Source organism: Cavia porcellus, unplaced genomic scaffold (assembly GCF_034190915.1).
Source record: "Cavia porcellus strain 051 isolate PalLab524CR breed Dunkin Hartley unplaced genomic scaffold, mCavPor4.1 scaffold_12, whole genome shotgun sequence".
In the NCBI taxonomy this organism is placed as follows: Eukaryota; Metazoa; Chordata; class Mammalia; order Rodentia; family Caviidae; genus Cavia; species Cavia porcellus.
The window spans coordinates 58527416-58550155 of NW_026947495.1; the positions used below are offsets into that span (position 1 = coordinate 58527416).

General features: G+C 41.0%; 1 protein-coding gene and 1 non-coding gene across 4 annotated transcripts in view; both read left to right on the forward strand.

Moving 5' to 3' along the window:
- Positions 1 to 22740, forward strand: part of Myo3b (myosin IIIB) — a 448610-nt gene that overhangs the window by 342538 nt on the left and 83332 nt on the right. For all 3 annotated transcript variants that reach the window (XM_063259246.1, XM_063259248.1, XM_063259247.1), the window contains exons 30-31: positions 16201 to 16261; positions 17186 to 17282. In XM_063259246.1, coding sequence (XP_063115316.1) covers positions 16201 to 16261; positions 17186 to 17282 — 158 coding nt within the window. The remainder of the gene's footprint in view (positions 1 to 16200; positions 16262 to 17185; positions 17283 to 22740) is intronic.
- Positions 6818 to 6924, forward strand: LOC111754212 (U6 spliceosomal RNA). Its single transcript, XR_002788918.1, has one exon. It is a non-coding gene; the product is annotated as a U6 spliceosomal RNA (small nuclear RNA).

Sequence of the window (22740 nt, forward strand, 5' to 3'; positions counted from 1 at the left end):
GTGGATATTCTATATCTCCCAGATCACTGGCCTATTGGGCTCAGGCCTGCCACTGCCAATATGTGAGCTTGGTTCCTGGTCTCTGTGCGAGGAGCATCAGCCAGGTATAAGAGATGTACAAGTGTAGACTCCAGAGTCAGAGGGTCTCTCTCTTGGGTTCAGATCAATGTCCAGTGAGCTCAAAGGTGTTGGGTCAGCTTGTTTCTAATGTTGGTACCTATATCATAAATTGCAAGAACCATTTGAAGATGACCTTGCTTGTACTAAGTGGACCAAAAGTTTAGGTATTGTCACTCTGTCTTATGAGAGATATGAAATGCTAGAGTTAAATTATCACTTATTTCTATATTGCTCACAGAGCCTAGAATCTAGAATCCTTAACTGTTATAAACATACCATAAGGTAGTTGTTAAGTGGATGAATGATTATTGTTCCTTTGTCCTAAAGAATTGCTTTCTACTTTTTTAAATGTGACCTGAGTGTATTAGTTAAGTTTTTCATAAAGTTAGGACTTAGTTTGCTTAAAAAGCCAACAAATCTAATTGTATCTTTTTTTTTGGTAAAAGGTCTACATTCCTAACTCAAAAGCAACATTTGGACAGATCTTTGTATGTGTGCACATGTGTGTGCGCGTGTGCGCGTGCATGTGTGAAGTTCAGCTGTTGGCAGATAGCTGACTTGGTTAATACTTAGAATTAAGGGTCGAGGACTCTGCACTTCGGCTGAGATGATATTGGGATACATGTTTGACTTAGGTTTTCTGACTCTCCTCCCCCATTTTCACTTCAAAACAATATTTTTAGCCCGATGCCTCAAACAATGACAGTCAGTTTGGCACAAGAACCAATTTCAGGTTTTCCAGCGGATATAGCTGAAGTCAATCCCATCCCACCAAGACCTTGAAGGAGGCCTGCTGTGGACATGAACTTTTTGTAATTACATTAATTTATCCCAGACATCTTTGCTTTTGGCAAAGCTGCTCTGCAGAGCTGACCTGCAGGAGTGGATTCACTCTGTCTCCAGGAAACTTGTCCATCTACACAGCCACATTTAATTTTATTTGGGCAAATAGTGCCTAAAACCAAATGGTGACTGTTTAAGATTCTTTTAAAAATGCTCTTTAATTTTGTACTTTGAGATGTCAGCTGGCTCTAGTCTTTCTTATAAAAATCGGTTATTTAACATGATGCTTTCTACTTTTTCCTCTTTCTTTTCACTGTTTTTTATTTTCAAGTAGTACAATACTAATGAAGTATTGTAGTAGATACTAATAAAGAAACTATAAAAAGTAGTCTTCTCACTTGCATGAGAAAACCAAAATTTCGTAACAAATTTTCTAAAGAAATCTCAGTTTCACTTTAGCTCTCTTTCTTCTCTGTTTCCTTCCTTTTTTCTTCCTCCTTTCCTTCTGGTCTTCTTACCTCTCTCCCTATACAGCTAATATCCTACATTACTAAAGTTCTGTCTCTAAAAGGCAATTTCAGATCATGGTGAAATTCTGTGATCATTTCTCTGTCTCTTTTCCCCTTCCTATACTCCCCATTTCCCAAGCATAAGAAATTCAACAAATTATGGGTGCTTACTTTGTGTCCTTTTCAAGACTTTTACTATATTTAGGCTCAGAATGCATATCTGTCCCAAATACCTTTACATATTGAACCTATTTTAAAAGAATTTGAGCAAAAAAAACTTAAGTGGAAAATACCACAGGAAACTTTTTTCTTCATGTAAAAATGCATTTTTTGTAAGAGTATTTCTTTATTAACACTTAGAGATCTAGATTGTAATTTTACAAGTTGAAAGATTAACTCTGTATATTTCCTCAACCTTACTAACTTTACTTCATTTTCTTCTCTGGATTAATAAAACAAATAATATTGTTTCAGTACCAAGTATATTTCGTGAATGAAATAGCAATGCGTTCCTACCTGCAGGACACAAATATGCTCATATATTTCCCATTAGCATCACCCTGTCACTTAATAAAGAAGCAGCCTGAGCAAATGTTTGCTATCAAAGCTGTTAATGGTAGTAATGTCACTGTCTCTCCATATGCATCTCAGTAACTTCTTCAACTGATCTCCTTGATCCATAGACAAAGGAGGGGAGGAGTGGGTCTGTCCCTTTCATCTGAATGGTGGAGGTCAGGAAGACAGAGTGCAGTAGAGAGCTCTGGCAAAGGGGACCTCTCCTGACTGCTGGGTCTGGGAAATTAGTTAGTAAACAGTCCCTGATACGGAGATCCTAATGGCCCAAGATCAACACAGTCTGGAGACGCAGGCAGGAGTGGCCTTCCCCAGAGAGCCCTTTGTGTCAACAAGAACAGCCAGCGCTCCTGGCAGGCTCCCAAACTCAGAGTAGGGCTATCATTTTTGTTTGCTTTGCAAATATCTTAATGGGAAGTGGTTCAACACCACCTATGGGTTAATCTGAAGGGTTCTGCCTGGCAGCTGTTGGCTCTGAAAACCACATGGCGGTTCTCCGGTGGAGGGAGTCAGGCTGGCATTAACTGCCCAGCACCAGGTTGAGGCATCCTCTCTGCTGATTGGATTTACTGACTGGCAGGAAGCACCTTGTTGTCTTTTATTTTTAGCTGGTTCCTCCTGGGAGGGTAAGGATGTTATTCTCAGATCCAACCGTGCTTTCTCCTGGAAGGCCGGACCCTTATTTAAATTATTTGCACTAGCATGAAACTCCCTCTTTCGCCTAAGCTCATTCTTGCAGGACCTGAAATTTGGTGTGAACAGTGGTGGCAGTGCAGTGATAGTTGGGGTGGCATTATCCCGGGCATTATCACAGGGCAAGAAGGATCTAATCTGTTAGCCTGCAGGAAAGACAGGCAGTGGGCACTGCAGCCTGTCTTTACCTGGGACCTGAAGCCTTGAGAGAATCCCTGTTCTGCTCTTCCTTCATCTCCCCTTCTGCCCAAATGTGTCTTAACCATGAGTCAAGAATGCTTTCCTGGAGCCAGACTTGGTGGTGCAGGCCTGTACATCCCCGGTCTTTGGGAGGCTGAGGCAAGAGAATTAGAAGTTTGAGCCCAGCCTGAGTGATGTAGTAAGACCTTATCTTAAATAAAAAATAAAAATGGGCTGAGATGCAGTTTAACACAAAGAGCCTGGATTCGGTCCTCAGTGTTTCCCTTTCCGCCAACAAAAAGCTTCCCAGGGTGATGTGAAAGAGTCATGCATTTCTGGTCCTGGGTTTGTCGACACGGACACAGACCATCTCTTTTCTTTAATTTCTCCAATGGATTTCATGTGGTATGGGATAGTTAGGAAAGTCCCTGGAGCAACAATAGATGTGTATAATTTCCAAATGCTGAATTTGTAAGAATGCAAAGAGCTCAGATTTCTCTGTAGTGTTGGGGAAAATGTCCAGATACTCTGAGGAACAATGCAACTCTGCTTCTAAAGCCTTTTTTTCCTACAGATTTCTGTTGTATGGTGGCCTGATGTTGCCTGCAGGGCTCCTGGAGGTCACTAGACCTCCTTCTCTGGATAGGAAGTTCAATCCACTCATTTCCTCAGAGCCTCAGTGTTCACAAGTTTAAATGGAAGATCAAATGGCATTTATCTACCTAATCAAGTCATAAAGATTAAATGAGGTACCATATGCAAGTCCTTGGCATCTCACCTAGCACATTAAATGCACTCATAAATAGAAGGAATAGCTGTTATCTTTAAGGCAGCCACCTTTCTTTAGGTAAGTTTTAAAAATCAAGCCAATGCCAAATTCAGGACACTGAGCATCAAAGTCAATAACAATGATTAAAGAGTATAATCCATTGAATAAAAGAAAACTCATGAATCCACATTGATGGAAGAAAAGAAGGAAGAAAGTTCTTCACAATTAAATGTGAAATAATAAAGTATTTGAAATGATGGAAACAGAAAAATCACTGTTCGGCAACTGCCAAAATAACAATTGTTGCAAGTGAGAATCATGAATGAATGTTAGCTAACTAGGGGGTGAAAGGTGAAGGTGTCACAAGCCAACATTTGCAGGGTTTTGCAGTGAATCTTCGTAAGAAACCTGTTAAGGAAGGTGGTGGGGAAACCTGGCAGAAAGCACCCGGACCAAGTGCTGACAGGCAGTCAGCATCACCCGTAATTGAGCAACTGACAGCGTGGCTCCTGATATGAGGCACTGAGAAAAAGATATCAGTTCTGCGGGTTTCCTGCCAAATGTGCGTGATCTGAATTTAATCATGAGGAAACAGCACGCAAACCCCAACAGAAGGGTCTTTGACAAAATAACTGGCCTAAGGGCTTCAAAATGAAACAAAGAGGAAGTTGGACAAACTACCCCAGATGAAAAGAGACTACAGGAACATGATGACAATGACAATTGATTGCAATGTGTGATACAGGCTTTCTTTTGCTTTAGAAGACAGTATTGAGACATTTGTAAAATCTGAATGCAATCCATATATTGATGCTATTAATCCTTGATTTTGTTTTCTGGTCATGTAAGGAGAAGGTCTTTTCTTTTAAGAAACAGATATTGAAGGATGTTAGGAATAAAAGAGTGTCAGGTTTTCAAATGAGTCTCCAATGGTTCAGAAAAACATGTGTCTTTGTGTATAGATGGACATGTATATCAGGACCTACAAAAAGACAGAGAGGCAAAGCAAATACTTAAAATGTTACTCTTGGAGTTGCTGCCGAGGAACATATAGACTTCCTTGTACTCTTCTTGTATCTTTGTTGTAAACATAGATTAAATCAAAATTAAAAATTACAATACAAAGTCAAGTCAGTCCTTTAAACAGAGCAATTTACTAGCCAGTCTCTTTGATTCTGGATCCTTCTTCGCCCGTATCTAGATATGGGTCCACGTCATCTTTGCCCTGGTTGGTGTCTGTCCTCAGGCTTCTCTGCTGAGACATTGTCAGTAGTCACCTCCCACTCCACACAGTCTTGTTGAGGCTTTCCACTCCAAGCTGTCTCCACTCCACCGTCTTTGACCCCATCGTTGAGGGCTGAGCACATCACATCCTTCATTTCAGCACTTCTCTTTCCCAAAACTGTTTTCAGACTAAAGGAGGAAGGCTTTGTGCCATACGATCCTATGCAGGTGAGGTGGTGCAAAGAATAGCACCCGAAGAACTTGGATGTTAGACCCGTCTGTCTCTGACTCATTCAGGCAAGACACATCACCCCTCCGAGCCTCAGTTTCCCCGGTGAAGGCATGGAAAAGATGGCATGGTAAACAGTCTCTGAAGTTTCCTTTCCACAAGGCTATGCTCTGGCCTACTTCAGTCTTTAAAGTGCTAAAATTGTAACTCAAAAGTAGCTCAACCCACAAGTTACTGTAAGACCCCACCCAGAGGAAAGGCAGAGGTTGCAGGAATGGAGCTGCTAGGATACCTCATCATTATCATTCTCCTTTGAAGTTTCTGTGTTTAGGGATTTGTCTTTCAGAAGTGCAAAATCTTAAACAATAAGCATTGTACTTTGTTAAGTTTGTGTTGTATTTCTAACTTCTGACCCACATACCCCTCTTCCATTCCCCTCCCCATCCTCTGTTGTCTTGTGTGTGCTGGGGATCAAACCTAGGGCTTTGCAAGCACTCTACTACTGAATTTACACACACACACACACACACACACACACACACATACACACACACACACACTCCTTTTTGAATTCTATTGTTTTAATTATGTGTTCTGCCTGAAAATACAATGTGATCGTTTTCTCCGAGGTCGACCAAATTTTTCCTCTCTATTTTGCTGATGAAGTATGGAGGTGCTGGTGCAAGTTAGAGTCCCTCTATTTGGCAGAGATTACACAAATAATCTTTTTCATATATGTATCTCTCATGAAGTATTTGAAGCTACTTATACTGAAGAATTCTCTGTTGCTTATCTGAAACTCACAATCAGCTGAGCATCTTGGTTTCTTCTGGCAGTTGGAGCCCAGGTGATTTGGAATCAAATCGCCTGAATCCATGTATGGCTTGCATGATGCATGTCCGCCTCGCGCTGTTAACCCTATGCAAATGTTGACAGCACTCTCCTGACCTCCACACCCCAAAACAGAATTTTTTCTCTTTAGGATCTTTGACAACATATTCAAAGACACTCACCCCTGCTTGTTTATTAAGGTCTTTACTCTCTGCAGCCACTCAAGCTAAAACTGCTGCGCTGCCCTTAGCACCTTCTATCTTCTTTTCTCTGCTTTCAGCTGCTTAGAGTTTACTCTGTCCAGGATGCTACGTTCTGTCTCCTTGTTTCAATTACTGTCTGCTACCAGAATGCGGGTTCTCAGCAGCAGACTGCAAGGGCTTCCCATTCAGTGCTCTAGCCCCAGTGCCTGGAGCAGTAGGAGACAAATTTAATGGTGTTTCTGAGATGAACGCATGATAGCTCGGCACTGTAGAGGAGCTTAAGCTGACCATGTGACATACACTGCTTTTAGAATTTCCAAAAGGCCACTGAAGTAGAGCCCGGAGTGTGATACAGTGTGTACATCTTCACATTGGTCCCTAGACCCAAGGCAGGCAAAAGGCCAGGGCAGGAGTCAAGGAATCTCCAGCTATAACGGACTTCATTTCATCTGTTTGCTGGATATTTTCTAGAATTAAATGCTGCTTGCTCCAGGTGTCATTTGTTAGGATCCAAAATATGGTTGTGTGACTGAGTGTAAAGAGTAAGAAAATAGCTGAATGACAGGAATTGTGGCTCTGACCATGCTACCACCTGGGAACCTGAGGCAGGAGAATCTTGAGGTCTAGGCCAGTATGGACTACGTGTCAATTCAGGGTAGCTTGGCCTACACAGAAAGTACCTATCTCAAAACAAAACAAGACAGTGCTCGTTTCAGTAGTACATATACTAAAATCGGAATGATATAGAGAAAATTAGCATGGCCCCTGTGCAAGGATGACACACAAATTTGTGAAGCATTCCATATTTTTGGGCACAAAGCATACTTTACGATGAGCTTCTTTGACAGAGACACTTGTTGATCACCTGATGTATGCAGAGATTTGCAGCCTGCCAACTGGGGCCTCCCAGCAGGTACCCTGGACCCTGGAGAGTGAAAGGTGTTTAGCCCAGCTGATGACCAACTCAGAGGCTGAGAAAAAAGCAAAGAAACAAAAAACAACCCAAACTGGGAATGGTGGTGCTTGCCTGTAATCCTAGCACTCTGGGAGGCTGAGGCAGGAGGATTATAAGTATAAATCCAGCCTGAGCAATGTAGCCAGGTCAGAATAAAAAAATAACAAGAAGGAGCTGGAAATATAACTCAATGTGAAGGCCCTGGGTTCAATTGCATTAAAAAAAAAAAAAAGTATTGGAGACCACAGATTCACACTCAGCTGGATCTGTTTGTACCTGGGCATGACCTGTGCAGGATACTCACAGCCCAAGCTTCCATTTCCTGGTATATGAAGTGGGGACACTTGGTACACTTCTGTCACCAGCAGTGCTGTGAGATAACGTGAAATGGTCCAGCCAAGTCCTCAGTGCAGTACCTGGCATGGGGAAGCTGCTCCCATTGCACCCCCAGGGCTGTCTGCCAGTCCCACCCGAAGCCATAGGCCACACTGTTGTGGCTGCACCAGCCTCATCCCACAGCCCTGCATGCCTCCTGGCTATAAAAGCCCGCCCAGACCTTGTCACTGTCTGGAGGAGTTTATAAATTGTAATCCCAGAGAAAAGTTATTGGAATTCTCACAGGTGAATTCCAATCTACCACTTCTAGTGCAACCCATGGCAAGAATAAAGAGGCAAAGACAGATCTGCAGTTGTGGGGAGCCAAGGGGGTCCTAAGTCCAATCAGAACAATGGCTAACTGGAGCAAAGGCCCAACCCAGGTTTTATTAATTTGTGCAGAGGGGAGTGACCGGGCTGAGTGACTGTGAGAATGTGGGAAGTATGCCAGTGCTGTGAGCCGGGCTAGGTAGGAGGCTCAGTGCGGCTCTGCAGCATGCAGAGAGGTATGCAGGAAGAGTATGGGATGGGATTCCAGTAATCGGTAGCCTCTAAGTCTGGAGGAACCTCCATAACGCAGTTTGAGGAAGTATCTTATGTTCTGGGTCAGCTGCTTCAGCTCTGATATCTAGGCTTCAGTGCCTTGGAACTTCACTGCCTCTTTCTCAAAGCTCAGTCCCACCACAGCATGGCATCTCTGAGCCTGGCTCGTGCTTAGTAGGGAGCTATAGGTGGGCACCACAGACCTGCTGCTTCGCTTTGAAGGCTGCACATTGGCACCCTGGCTGGACCCATTTGCATTGCTTCAAACCAATTGAGAGGACAGAGCGTTTCTCTAGCCAGCTCTGTACATATCCATACACGGAAGCAGGAAGGTGAACAAAAATGGAAACAAACTGTCTTCTTTCAGAGGGAGCTGTCTCAGTGGTCCTTCTCACTGGTCACCATGCCTTTCAGTGCTGCTACCTCCTCCTTCCCAACCCAAAGCCAGGAACTCAAAGAGTTCCCTCTGTTTCAGATGAGGGTTCCTGGCTCCTCCCTCACACTCCCACACAGCCACAGCTGCCTGCAATAAAATACTGAAGGAGGGGGGCAAAGAAAAGAAATGAGAAGGCAAGACTGGCAAATTAAGCCTGGGCTCTCCGCTGGGGAGAATCAGTGAGGCAAACAAATATAATCAGGCTTAAAGGGTTCACTGGGACTCGGGAAATTAGCTTAAATCCGTAAATCTAACTAGCACTAACTTAGAGCAATGGCAGGCTGAATCACCTGTCAACCTTTGTAGTTGTCTTTGAACCATGTTCTAAAACTGAAGATAACTGTGTTTTAGGGCAAACAACTATCCATATATTTAAATACAACTTCCATATTCAACTCATTCAGGAGCAACACTGATTGAGGTATGACACAGGATATACATTCAAAATTGTTACAAAAGGTATCAAGTATCCAAAACTACTGAGAAAAAAGAATACAAAAACTGAGGATCATTCCTCTTTTCCTTCTTTCTGTAATAATGATAAAGTTATTTCACACTATTATTGGTTTCTCTTTTCCTATTCATGTTGTATTCTTTTGACATCCTATGATAAAGCCCAGAAATACTTTTAGAAATCCAGAAACACCAATTAAAATCATAAAGAGATTTTTGGTCAAAGATTAAAAAGACTTATAATACCCAGTACTGGTGATATTTTGGAAAATATGTTCTTTCTTACTTTGTGCATGTTAATTTCTGTTGTTTTTCTAGAGAACAATTTGATGATATAATTCAAAACTTTAAAACAGGAAAAAGATTTTATCACCCTTTGACCCAACAGCTTTACCTCTAAAATTTATCCTAGTGAAATAACTAGATGAATATTCATAATTATATGCATTGAATATTTAATGATTTCTTCTTTCTACTGTGGAAAGCTTGGGAACAATTTAAATATTGAAAATAATTGATTCGTTAAATCACTTATGATAATCACTCAGTGGTACACTACATGGTTATAAACATGTATGCTTGCATGTGTGTTAATTATACGTTCACAGATATATGAAAAGATGCGTATAGTTAGAAAAAGAAGGATAAAGAGGAAATAAGACATTGGCTGTTACTTTTATTTTATTTATTTAGGTACTGGGGATTGAACTCATGACTTCACACTTGTCAGACAAGCACTTATACTGCTGAGCTAAATCTCTAGTTGGCAATTGTTTTTAAAAATGTGTATTACATGTTTCATCAAGATACAGATTAAAGCTGACATGGGATTATCCCTAATTTGTATTTTTTTCTCCTTGAATATCTGTATGTCATACAATACAATAATGAATGTGTGCTATTTTCAACATAAATAATTCTTTAGATTTCCAGGCATGATGGAATACTCCCAGCTACTCAGGAAGCTGATGCAGAAGAGTCTAACATTCAAGGCTAATCAGAGCAACTTACTGAGGATCTGTTTCAAAATAGAAAATGAAATTAAGGTCTGGGGATATAGCTCAGTGCTACTTGAGTTCAATCCTCAGTACTGCAAATAATAATTTTTAATCAGAAAAAGAAGGCAAGCTTTTGACATTTTCATCACCTAGCTATTGGTGAATATTCAGATAACTTGGGAATTTGGAGAATGTTCTACAGCTGGGGTGGGGGGAGGAGAAGAGAAAAGTAATGAACACAGCAACAGAAGAGGTCCATACTTCCAAAGCCAAGTGGCTTCTGGTGCTTGCTCTTGTTTGGGGCTCCTCCCCTGATAAAGATTCATAAAGCTCCCAAGATGAATGGCTACAAACCACACAGAGTAACTCCTGTGACTACACCAAGGGCCACCAGCTCTGCCTAGAGTGTGTGTGTGTGTGTGTGTGTGTGTGTGTGTGTGTGTACAGTGGTGGTGGGGTGGTGGTGATAGTGAATGGGGTACCAAAAAAAAATCCTAGAAATTCTAGCTTTCTAATTTTTTGTAGAAAAGATTCCCTAACATACATATTTTGGGTGCCTTTGAACTTAATGCGATAATTCGCAGTCTTCTAAAAGCATCTTAATACTATGCACTTCCTTATGTCTTCAAAGCTACTTAAATAAATAGAAGTAGTACAAAGAATATGCATATGAGGGACAGTGCTTATAGCACCCTTGCGGTGGCAATAGGGACAGAACATAATGACAGATCTGGTGTTTTCCCTCTTTAAACCTGTATTCCTTAGAAAGTTCGGATTCTGTGTCAGGTATGTGGCTCCACCTATGGCCACTTCACGGGAACATTCTGTTAGTGCTCAACAGGGGATCTTAACAAAGGACAGTGTCTTCTCCCTTGATGTCATTTCTTAAATGTCTCAATTTACCTTCAGGGTGTGAATGTATTGAACCCAATTCTGAAGATATTTGTGTTTTCTCTTATCTTGTCTGGTAATAACTTCCATAAGGAAAGTTATATGACTTGCTTACCTGAAACTTGCATCTCTCAAGGCCATGGGGCTCTACACTGTTCAACTATCCTGATCCGAGTTTATCTTCTGTATATGGTGGCCTAGCTGCTGCTTCTTGGGAGCAAAAAATTGACCTCTTACAGCTCCATGTACAAAAGATTCTTATTCAAGGATTTCAAAGAAGCAGGAACAAATTTGCATGGTTATGCTGATTAGTCTTTTTTCCAGGGCACTGAATGTGAGTTTGTATTGAAAAATGCTCCCAAATTTAGAGACAGCGGGAATCTAACAAAAATCAACCAACAATGAATGAGCTGCAACCTATCCTGTTTTGAAATTAGAATATGCTTTCAAGTGTGAAACACTAATGGATTTCTCAGTTCATCTAAAAGCCATTGTAACTGATAAAAGATAAGACAATCTTAAGAAGCTTAAAATTAATAAAAAGTACACAGAAGATGTAATTTAAGGGAGCTAAGAAAATGGAGAATCAGCAGGCAGCTGGTTTGCCTCCACTCTCACCTAGGAAAAAAGTTACTGAATCTAACTCCAAAGTGGGAAAAAGCCAGATACTAGAAAACTCTGACAGATCAGATAGATCCGCGAAGGGTCTAAATCTATTCTGTAATGCGCTCTCCCAAGTATATCAAAACCAATCAGTAAGGGAACAAGTACAATCCAGAGCACACTACTCCTTGCAGAATCACATGCTGGCATTCTACTTGTACAGTATGACTCTTCTGTGTTTGCTTAGTACAGATCTGCTTCCCTCAAAATCATCATCCTTCAATGAATGGAAATATTTAATTTTAGAGCCCGCAAAACTGAATTCTAGTCCCTGGACCATGGTGGCTTCACCTAATGTCGCCAGCATGGCGTGACAGAGCCAGCTGGCCTCGTGATCTTTGCTGTGGAAGAGGCAAGAGGTTGAACCTTCCCAGCAGCCAGCTTCTCAGGAGCCAGCTTCCTCCCGGCTCGTCATCCAGTCACAAGGGGTTTGGGGTTTAAGAGAGAATTAAATGTGAGTTTTCTTTGGGGGCTTTTTCAGGGCCGATGCCCAGCAGAAGGCTTCTAACAGTGAGAGTTTCTTTTTCCCCTACAGTGCACAGTTGAGCACAGAGACTTGAGTGGAGCAGCTGAGCCCTGCATCTGCTTGGGATGTTAGTTCTGCTTCTGAGAGACCAGCGAGTTCTGGAACTAGGTCCCGTTCACCACCCTTTGATAACCAGATTCACTGCTTTGGCCCCTTAGCATATTCCTAATATAGTCTGAGGACACTTATTTTTAAATTTCCAGCAGGTTGAAAAATAGTATCACAATTTAATAATGAATAATGTCCTAATTTTTTTCTAATATTAATATATGGTCAAATTGTCCCCATTATCCTAGGAATCCTTTGTACTTCTTTGTCTAAGCAAGGATCTACTGTGAGTGTTAATTTATGTAAAATTACTGTATCCTAGTCCAGGTTTTCATGACACTTATTTTTTAAGAGATTGGGCAGAATACTCCCTAAACTGGCTGCTTTTCTGTGTTTGTATGCTTGCTTCCTTGTGTCCTTCTGTGCTCCATGTTTTGTATAAACTGCAAGATAGATTTAAAGTTTCAATTAGATCCAGGTTAAATGTTTTGACTGAAAGGGGAAAAAAACGCATACTGAATAGTGTTGACCACTTCATGGTGTCTCACCTCCTGAGACAATATTGTCTTGGCATTAGTGGTACTGAGATTCACACTGGAATAAAATGGTGACCTTCTGATGTATCCCATGTGCATTGTTCTTCTTGTGCCCTGAAAAGACGCATCTGTATGGTAGAACTTTGGCACCATATGGTCTTGGTCTCCATCAGTCATTTGTCTAATGGTCTTATCAGCAATTGAAAATCCTTACCTGAATCCATAATTTCCCCTTAGTATTTCTTTTTCCAGAGTGAGTAGGACTTATGCTATACTACTTACCAGTTATGGTATGAGGCAAGTCATAATCTTCTTGATCCTTAACTCCCTCATCTGTAAAAATGAGCATAAAAACAGAATCCACTAGCTGGGTACGGTGGTGCACACCTGTAATCCTAGTACTTTCAGTGGGTGAAGCAACAGGACTGTAAGATAAAGTCCCACAAGATCAAAACTTTAACGAGACCTTGTCTCAAAAAGGGAGAAGTGGGGTGGGGGGCAGAGGAGAGGTTGGGAAGGCAGCTTAATGGTAGACTGCCCCCACCAAACAAGCAAAACAACAATAAAATAAATCCAGAATCAATCCATATCCTTTTGGTTATATTACATAGAATAAGTTTGCATATACTTTATGCTCTTTTCATTGTGATGCTTTTCCTGTTTGGTTGGTGATGGATTGCAGAGCATTATCCACTTGCTAACCTTCTTGTTTATGTGTGCATGGTGGAAGAGCCTAATGAAATCACTGAAAAGGAATTTGAGATAGTTAGATTTTCCATGAAAGTTGACTTGTACTATTTTTTAAAAAGCAAATTGAAATTTGTTGTGAAAAGAACTTCTCAGGTCAGTGTTTCCCAAGTTGTGTTCTAAGAACCAAGAGTCCTTCAGGGTTCTCCACAGGAAAAGGGGCAGCTGTTAATGTCTAGCAATGGTTCCCCATTCTTTTCCTTTCTTGGAGTTTTATTGATATCATGATTCTGGAAAGCTTCTCAGGAAAGAATTCTGCTTAACTTTGTGTAACAAAATATTGTCCAACCTATTTGCCTATGGGCACTATTCCCTTACCACCATAGTACAGCTTGCCTTTTCAAACGAAGAAACACATATAAACATTGTACTGAGCTGCCGCAGATCCTTTCAAAGTCTTAAATGAGAGAGACAGGTGGGTGCCATTCCACAGGAAGAGTTAGAAGGCATCCTTGGGTCTTAAAGTAGAGTACTCAGGACGTGGTAGCTCACGTCTGTAATCCCAGCATTCAGGAGGCGGAGGTGGGAGGATGGTTGCAAATTCGAGACCAGCCTGGGCTATAAATTGAACTCAAGGCCAGCCTGAACTGCAGAGCGAGACGCTATCTCAAAAAAATAAAGTAGAGTACTCAAAAGGTTCAAATTTAAGGGAAAGAAAAGGCAGGATTTGCAGAGTGGGTAGTAAATGAATAGCCAAAGTCTCTTCCTTGGTTTTCCCCCAAAGTTTGCCGGATGTTATGGTTTGTGTCTAGATGTCCCCTCAAAGCCTCATGCCATCATGGGTGCAGGCTTCTAGAGTTTGATTGATTCTTAGCCCAATGCTGGGATTATGGATGTGACTGCTACACCCATCCTGAGGCAGACAGCCTGCATAAATATAAGGAAGGAAAAGAGGCTTGCTCTTTCTGTCCTCCCCTTTTGCTCTTGTTGCTTTTGCTGTCTTTCATTGTCAAGAACTGTTGCCTTCTGCTATGTGCCACCCTGTCTTGGCAACAGCTGATTACATACTTAAACTTCTACAAACTGAAAGCTAAATAAAGCTTTCCTTCCTTAATTCTGAACTTTATATATTTTGTCCCAGAAGTGAGAGAAAAGTAACTAAGATACCAGGTCTCTCAGTACAGCTTGGAATGCACCTAATCTATAAGTGTCCTATAGCCGTTGGGACTTGTTTAGGCTGGACAGAAGTGAGTCCCTTGGACTGATGCTTAGAGATTGAGGAACATCTCTGGGGGCATCACAGTTCAGAGGATGTGGAACCAGAAGAACATGGATCAATTTCTTACCTCTACCTGGTATTTGTCATGGTACCTGGGAAAATTCCTTAACCCGTCTGAACCTCAGTTTCTTCATCTATGTAGTGGCTCAAATGATATGAGGCTCTCACAACATACTTAAAAGCATTTTTAAAAAATATGAAGTGCTATATTACTACCAGGTGATTAATTTTAATTTTAAGAATAGTCATATAGATAACCTCATATCTTGGGGGTCCACTGAAATTGTCTAATATTTATTGAGCACTTATTCAGTATGAGGCATTTGGCGAGATGCTGATACAGAATGTGAAATAAAGCAATCTCAGCCCCTGATTCATAGAGCTTACTTTCCATTGTGGGAGACATGATAAATATGCACTCAATTAAATGTCTTATTATAATCCTTTCCTCCCAGGTATTGATGTGATAGTTTAATAGGAATATTGCTTATAATCTATTATACATAGATACATTTTGAAGATAATATCCACAAGTGGCTTACAAATAGTTAAATGAGCTGTGATGCCCCCAGAGATGTTCCTCAGTCTCTAAGCATCAGCTAAAGCTCAGCAGCACAAGCACTAGGTTGGCAAAGGAATGTCATGAGTTCAATCCCCAGTAACAACAACAACAACAACAATAACAACAAAAATAGTGAAATGAATTTGTCAGTTTAAGTAAAAAATAAGATAATCAATGTAGGACTAGAAGGCAATTCAGGTATAACTTAATTGCTTCTTTGTATACATGAGAAAGGTGAGAATGCAGGATACTACAGAGTAATTATCTAGTCACATGGTTTTTCTTTTCTTGTATATATGTGAGTGTGGCTATGTGTAGTATGTGCACGTGTGTGTGGTTTGCAGGCACATGTACATGTGCATGTGTGCATGCATGTGTGGCCACGGACATCGAAGCAGCTCACCTTTTCCTTTCCTCTCTGCTGGGCTCCATCTGAAAGGCATCATCAAAGAAGCTGTTATTTTTATTGTGTGTTATAATTACATGTTTGATCAAGCACAATTGATTTTTCCAAACTTTGTTCCATGGAAAATTAATATTTCACCAGATGGTAATTGCTTATCACTTTAAATTTCATGGTCTGATGACTTTAGAACACCCTGTGTCAGCTCGTGTTCCCACGTGAGAGTTCCATAAATGTATCTTGTGATTGTTAAGAGTGTACTCCTGAAGTTAGGAATCCTCTCAAGCTATGTACCTCATGGCATTCCCACGCATTTGACTACAGAACTCATTTTAAATTCTTGAGTAATGAAGCTATGAATGTGCTGGGCTAGGCTGTGCAGTCTCATTGTTAACTTGCCTGTCTTCTCGGGAAAGGTTTTGGAGGTCTGATGATGCCCAGCCCCCCAAACTCAATCCCACAACTTTGCAGAGTCAGTTTGCTGGGACCTAGGAGCTCAGGCACACTGTGGATGTGTTGTAACACAGAGGAGCACAGTGACCAGGATATGCATTTGTTTACAGTGATAGTGGCCTTGAAACCAAGCACTGCTTGGAAACAAAAAAGCTGGGTATATATTGATACTTCTTTAAAGGAAAACAATCCAAAATAAAGCTTTTGTTTATATCATATCATATCATATCATATCATATCATTTTAAAGCCTTTTAAAAATTATCATTACTTTTTTAGGCATTTACAAGCCCAGAGTTCTCCAAGAGGGTGTGATGTCTTCGCAGGACATGCAAATAAGGTAACCAGACATCTTATTTCAAAGAACCCACAAGCTCTGCATTCAGAACCGTCCGAGTCATGCCACGAAGCCTGTCTGTGGCTGCCTGGCTGGGCCATCCAAACACGAACCTGTTAGTGATATTTTGAAGTCTTTGAGACAAAAGCTCAGCCTGCTAAAGAACTGTGGTTCAGTAGAGAGCCAGGGAGGTACAGTGAAGAGGAGAATCAAAAGCCTGGAAATTTGCTGCTGAGAATAAATGCTAGCTGCTCCCTGAGGTGATCTGTGTGAGCACTCCACTCCGCAGATGGTAGAGCCTCTTTCTGAGTAAGGACCCGAGGTTCTTTGGTAGCACTTTGATATCCTGCTCGAATTCAATATGTGAAATGGAGGCGTCTCTCTGTGACTTGGAGCCCACAGCAGGCTTTGAAGTCTGATCCAATTTTTGCTGCCTACTATTTGATGTTGAAAGGATGAAATGAAGAAAATGTACAGTTTTTGCCAGTAACTCTGCTGAGCATATGTAAGATTAAAAAAACAAAATCCTTTGGATGATGTACTTAGAAATGTTAAGTAGATTAATACCTTCCTATAGGTTTTCTTGTTTCTTTCTTGATCAAAATTAAGTAAAGGTAAAAATCAGCATATGGCTGTCTTTCTGTTCGGGACTGTAATTAATTTAGGAAGGGGCTAGGTTAACTTGTGCAGAGGAAGAAATAAATGAATGAAGCAAAAGGTATTGAGACTTTGCTTTTAATTGCCCTTAGGAAGGAACCTTCACTTAATTCTGGGTGAAGACATGGGGCGCATATAAATGGACCAGTACACTTAGCCTCTTCCCCTCACAGTGAGGGCTTAGGGGCCCTTTCAGTTTAATGGAGCCATGATTTAAGGCTGCTTCATCAAAGGATAAAAATAATGTTTTTCTTACTGGTTCTTTTTAAGCACCCACTTGCAGGGACTGATGCATGGTCTCTTCAGACAGTTCATGCTACCCCAGATCTCCGAGGACTGAGGCCCTGGGAAGCCCCTTGTAAACCTGGTAAGGAGGATGAGTTGAATTGAACATTGCTTCGACCATCTGCATGTTTGTGTACTTTTTTAGCGAGTTCTTTGTGTAGGACTGTCCATAAGGCAGAAGTCAATGAAATATAATGTTAGCAGAAAGTTTGGGTTTGGGAAGCCACAAAGACTGGAAGCAAATTTGCATTAAAGGTGAAGTTACTGCTTGCTCGTGCCTCTTAAATTTACATTTCTGAGGGAAGATAATGAATACCAGTGTCCCTACTTTTCCCTTTTGTAACAACCTCAAATTAGGAAACTTCTAAAACTTTATTTTGTTAAAGGAAAAGTAAAAAAGATTTGGAGGAGCAGATTGCTCAAGGCCAAAATCTTAGCCTTGGAGAAGCATATGAATTTGGAAGATAGTTCTGTGTTTTGGGCAGTGAGGCCATTCTTTTTTTTTTTTTTTTTTTTTTTTGGTACTGGGGATCAAACTCACAACCCCACACTTGCCAGGTAGGTGCTTATGCCACTGAGCTAAACCCCCAGCCCGAGGCCATTCTTTCAATAAGAAGATAGTTAGTTACCTTGTCACATGCCTTGGGAAATGGGTGTTTCTGATCTAAATTCTAAATTCCTCACTACTGAGTATGATAGAAATCTGTTTCAGGCTTGTAGATGATTATAATTATCCGTACTTCTGAAGGATGAAATAAAAAAACTGATTATAAAAATATTCATAAACCAGAGGAGACTAGGATCAGGTGGATTTTCCCAAGAATATAAACCCTTCAATTTAAGGTATTGATATTATACTCAATGACAAAACCATTCATTTTTCTGAAAGACCAAGTCATTTCTCAAGTCTCCCCACATTTCTTCTTAGTCTGTTTCTATGACAAAGTAGTACAATATGAAGTGGGAAATACAGAGTAAATATGTTATGATGTCCAGCCCACATGGAATTTAAACTCTTAGAGAAACAAGAGGATGAATCAATTATAGCAGACCCTTTTACAGTGATGTGCAGTGAGTGATAGACCTACCAAAAGCACCATGCCAAAAATAACCAGACAGTGTTGAGGAGTAAGACCACAGTGAGGTAGTGGTAGTAACAATTTAAGAGAAGGATTTAGCGGAAGACAGTGTGGCAGGGGAGAATCCATTATGCAAGAATTTGCTTGATATTTTTATCTATCCAAATAGGCCATCTCTATCTTTCAATTTGGGTTTTAGCACATTTACATTTAATGTGATTATTGGCATGTTTTGATTTATCATCTTGCTGTTTATCTCATGTGGTCTTTGTTTTTTGTGGCAGTCTGCTTTAACACACATGTAATTCCTGAGAAGAAAAATGAAGTACAGCTGAGTAGCTAAAGGAACAGGTTCTGCAGTCAGGCCTGCCTGAATTCAAATCTGTGCTCCTCTAGACAGTGTTAATCAGGAGAGGTAACACTTTGCCTCCGTACCTACACATATACACTGAGGATTGTGTGGAGGATTCAATGTGCCAGTATCAGTGAAAGGCACGGTATAGTGCCTGATTCACGGAAAGACTTCATCACATGTTAGTGACTGTGGTGGGTACTGTATTGATAAAACTATACAAATCTGCAAGTAGTAGGTCAGGAGATAAAGTTTTTACTGTACGACACTAAGTTCTGGTGGAATAATTTGAAGGGAATAAAAAATATACTACATTTTATATTAACAGCTATGAAAGAGGGAAGAGACTTGCTAGATTAAAATCATCTTTCCAGGCCTTAGGAAAATATCCTCTAATGTTAAGCTTATTAAGGACTTTACACAAATGGCTCATATTCACTTTTCTTTCACAACTGCCCGTTACATTTGAAGCGATTTTTTACTATCACTGTGATGGTTACTTTTCCTTATGTTCTTTTCCTTTTTAGTTGTGAACTCATTTTATTTATTCATTGATTTTGAGTGCACTTCTGCAGTACACAATGTTTACATTTCTTGTGTGGCGTTGGTACATGTACACCACACATTGTAATTCCTCTTTTCACCCCTTTCCCTTCCTCTATCTCTTGGTCCCCTTTCCATTTGAGGAAGATACATCACTCTGCTTTCTGTTACCCATCTTTTGTCTTGCTCTTTATTTATATGCTGGGTTTCTTGTGTAAGAGAAACCATGTGATAGGTAAGCCTGTGTGTCTGATTTATATCAGCTAACATTAGGATCTCAGGATGCATCCATTTTTCTACAGGTGACTTGAACAGCATCCTAAGTGCCCCTTCATCCTTTTTTTCTTTCAACTTCTGTTGTACACAGGAGCCTAAGGAGCTTTTGCAAAGCATAACCTGAGCACAAGCAATTCCTCGTCTCCACCCCCAGCACCCACGCTAAGCCTCTACACATGACAATCAAGGCTTTCTCTCTTCTGGTCCTAATCTTCCTTTCTCAATATTTTCTACCGATGTCTCTTTCTCTTTCCATATTTCAGACTCCCTAAGCTATCCTCTATTCCCTAATATGCCTGGAATGTTCTCTCTCTCCTTCGTGACTTTGTTCATGCTCTTCTGTACTTCATCATACTTTGTATTTTAGTTATTTTCATGTAGATTGTAAACTCTCTGGCAACATGGATACACAGGTATAGATTTCCCTCATAATTTAGGCTAGGTTCTTTTTCTCTATTTAGTTTTATAGTCTTGGTGATTGAAACCAGAGCTTCGTGCATGTTAGGTAACTGCTCTGCTGCTGGGCTACTTCCCAAGGATTCTTGGTGAGGATGGGACCCAGGACTTTACACTTGCCTAGGATCTACAACTGAGCTATAGATTTTTAAATTCTAATTTAAAAAGGCTTAGATTTTTTAATTCTAATTTTTTTTTGTGCCAGGGATCAAACTCACCATCTTGTGCATGCCAGGCAGGTACTTGTGCCCCTGAGCTAAATCCCCGGATGGGATTTTGAATACTTGAGTCTCCAAAACTGTGATGAAATATAATTGAAAGAAGAATGGAATAAAATTCTACTTGAATAAGCATTTTAAGTGTATTTTTAATAATCCTAGAACAAAATAAATTGTCTCTTAGCCACCCCCAAATAGATATGTACTAGTGGAATAGATTACGATAATCCAAGCGCTATCATTTTGTTGCTGATGTTATGGGTAGGGGAGTGTTGTAGTCAAGAGTTGCAAGGAAAATAATTATATGACAGGACATGTAATTTATAGAAGTATTTTATAATCGTCACTCAAAGAGTCAAATACAAAAGAAAGAAAAAATGCAGGAAATATGTCCACAAACTAAGATCCAAAGAATCCAACTGAGAGTCTGAATCCCATGACAACCTCCTGCATGAGCCCAGTTGAAGACCCAGAACCCATGACAATGCCCCCCCATGAGTCCAGCTGGAGGCCTAGAGTCCACAGCAATGACTCATGCAAGTCTGTTTCACAACTCTATGCTAGGAAGGCCCCAGGGTCAGTGGTGGAAGCTAGAAAGTCTGTGCCAGCAGAATGAAGGATCTATGCCACCAAGCTGAGGTTCTGTACTGGAACCAAGAAGTGATGCTCAAAATAAGGACTCAGGCTCCCCTGAAAGGTACCACAGCGATCTTCAGTGACAGTGAGTCCCAAGCTCCTCCAATGATAGTAACAGGTGAGTTCATATCAGGAAGCCAGCATGACAAGCTTGTCCTGGAGATTGAACTGCACACCATCTTCCCCTCTGGAGCCAGGACATGGTAAAGATCAGCGGCCCCAAAGTGAACCACAGCCATTCTCAGCGACAGCAGGGTCCTGAGCTCTTTCAGTGATGAGAACAGCTGACATCCTATCAGGAAAGCAGCTCAACAAGCTCCTCCAGAAGAGCCAACAGCAACAAGAGAACCATCCACAACACAGAGAACCAGCAACACTCCAAACTCTTCTCTCCAGTTCTCCCTTTTATCTTGGCAACAATCCTCAGCCCCACGCTGATTCAGTTCAGTTGGTATTACAAGTTGACCACCAGTTATCAATCCACCACAAGGGGGAAAGGGAAGAAAGTTTAGGCAGGAAAAAACATTACAACTGAGTCAAATTTCCCTGATCTTAGAAAGCAACAACAATGAATTGACAAAAATAAAAAATAAAAAAATTGGTATTATCAGTTACAGAAACAAGGAAGCATCTTTTTAAAGACATTTTGGCAAATTATATCTGTGTTTTTAAATAACCAATTATTTCATTGTTTTATTGGTAGGCCAAAGAAAAGCACTGTGGTAAGTATGTATATTGAAGCTCTTACTGTGTAGTCCAGGCTGGCATCCAAGTGGTGGTACTCTTCCTGCTTCAGCCTCCTGAGAACTAGGCTTACAGGTGGGGATCACCACACTGGCTGTGACCTTTAAAAGCAGAACACATGCAACCTCCAGCAGATTTGTCTCCTAACTTGCAGTTAGACTAACTTCACTGTTCTGGAGGGACCCTGGGTGGGTGAGGGGCTGGGAATTGATCTAAAACGTCCAGTCCCAAGCTCTGCTCAGAGCAGCCATGCAGAGAGTCTGTACATGTGGGGCTTGGACACGGCTGTCTCCAGCCCCGTTAGCCAGAGGGTGGGAATTGTTCCCAGCTGGACCCTGTGCACTGACTCTTTGCTCACACAGAGAGAAATGCAGCATACCCAGGAAGTGCATAGCACTTAAACCACTTTGCCACTAATCCACCCAGTTACATTATTTAATAGGATCAACAGGAATGTATACAGACTTGATCCTCAATTCTACTATGTGAACGTTTATTCTTTCAGCATTTGTTCTTCTCTTTATTTATTAAAAAATAATTATGACCTATTACTAAGTTCCAGTAACTGTCCTGGGCCAGTATGTTTCAAATTGTTTTGTAAGATGAGGTTTTTTTTTTTTTTTTCTAATTGATTATTTTCCAATTTGAACAGTTTGATACTTTTGTAAACTACAATAAAAACAAATTACTGTAAAAACAGTCATGCACTTGGATGTTGTGCCAATATCAAATTGACCACAACTTTTCTGAACTTCTTCCTCTAAATGAGATCACTGAGTTCCTTTACTCATCTTGTTGGGGACCAGTGACCAGAGTCAGCCTACAGACCGCACATGAGTAAACAACACGGTCACATTCCTGCTCCCATGATGCTATACTCTGGCAGAGGAGACAAACGACACCCATAATAAACAAAATATCTCAGCAAGGAATGGTGGCACACTCCTATAATCCCAGTACAGTGGGAGGCGAAGGCAGGAAGACAGCATGTTGAGGCCAGCCTCAACAGTATAGAGTAAATAGAAGGTGGGAGATAGAGCTCAATGTGTAGGCCCAGAGGGTGAGGGGAGAGGGACAGACAGACAGACAGACAGACAGGAGAAAGAGGAGGAAGCACAGTGAAGGTGATGAGGAGTGGCCCATGTGTACATTTTTAAAGAGCTAGTCAGGGTGGCCTCATGGAAGGTTCAAGGTTTTGTCACCAGGCTGAGCCTCTGAGGCCCCCAATGCTGAATT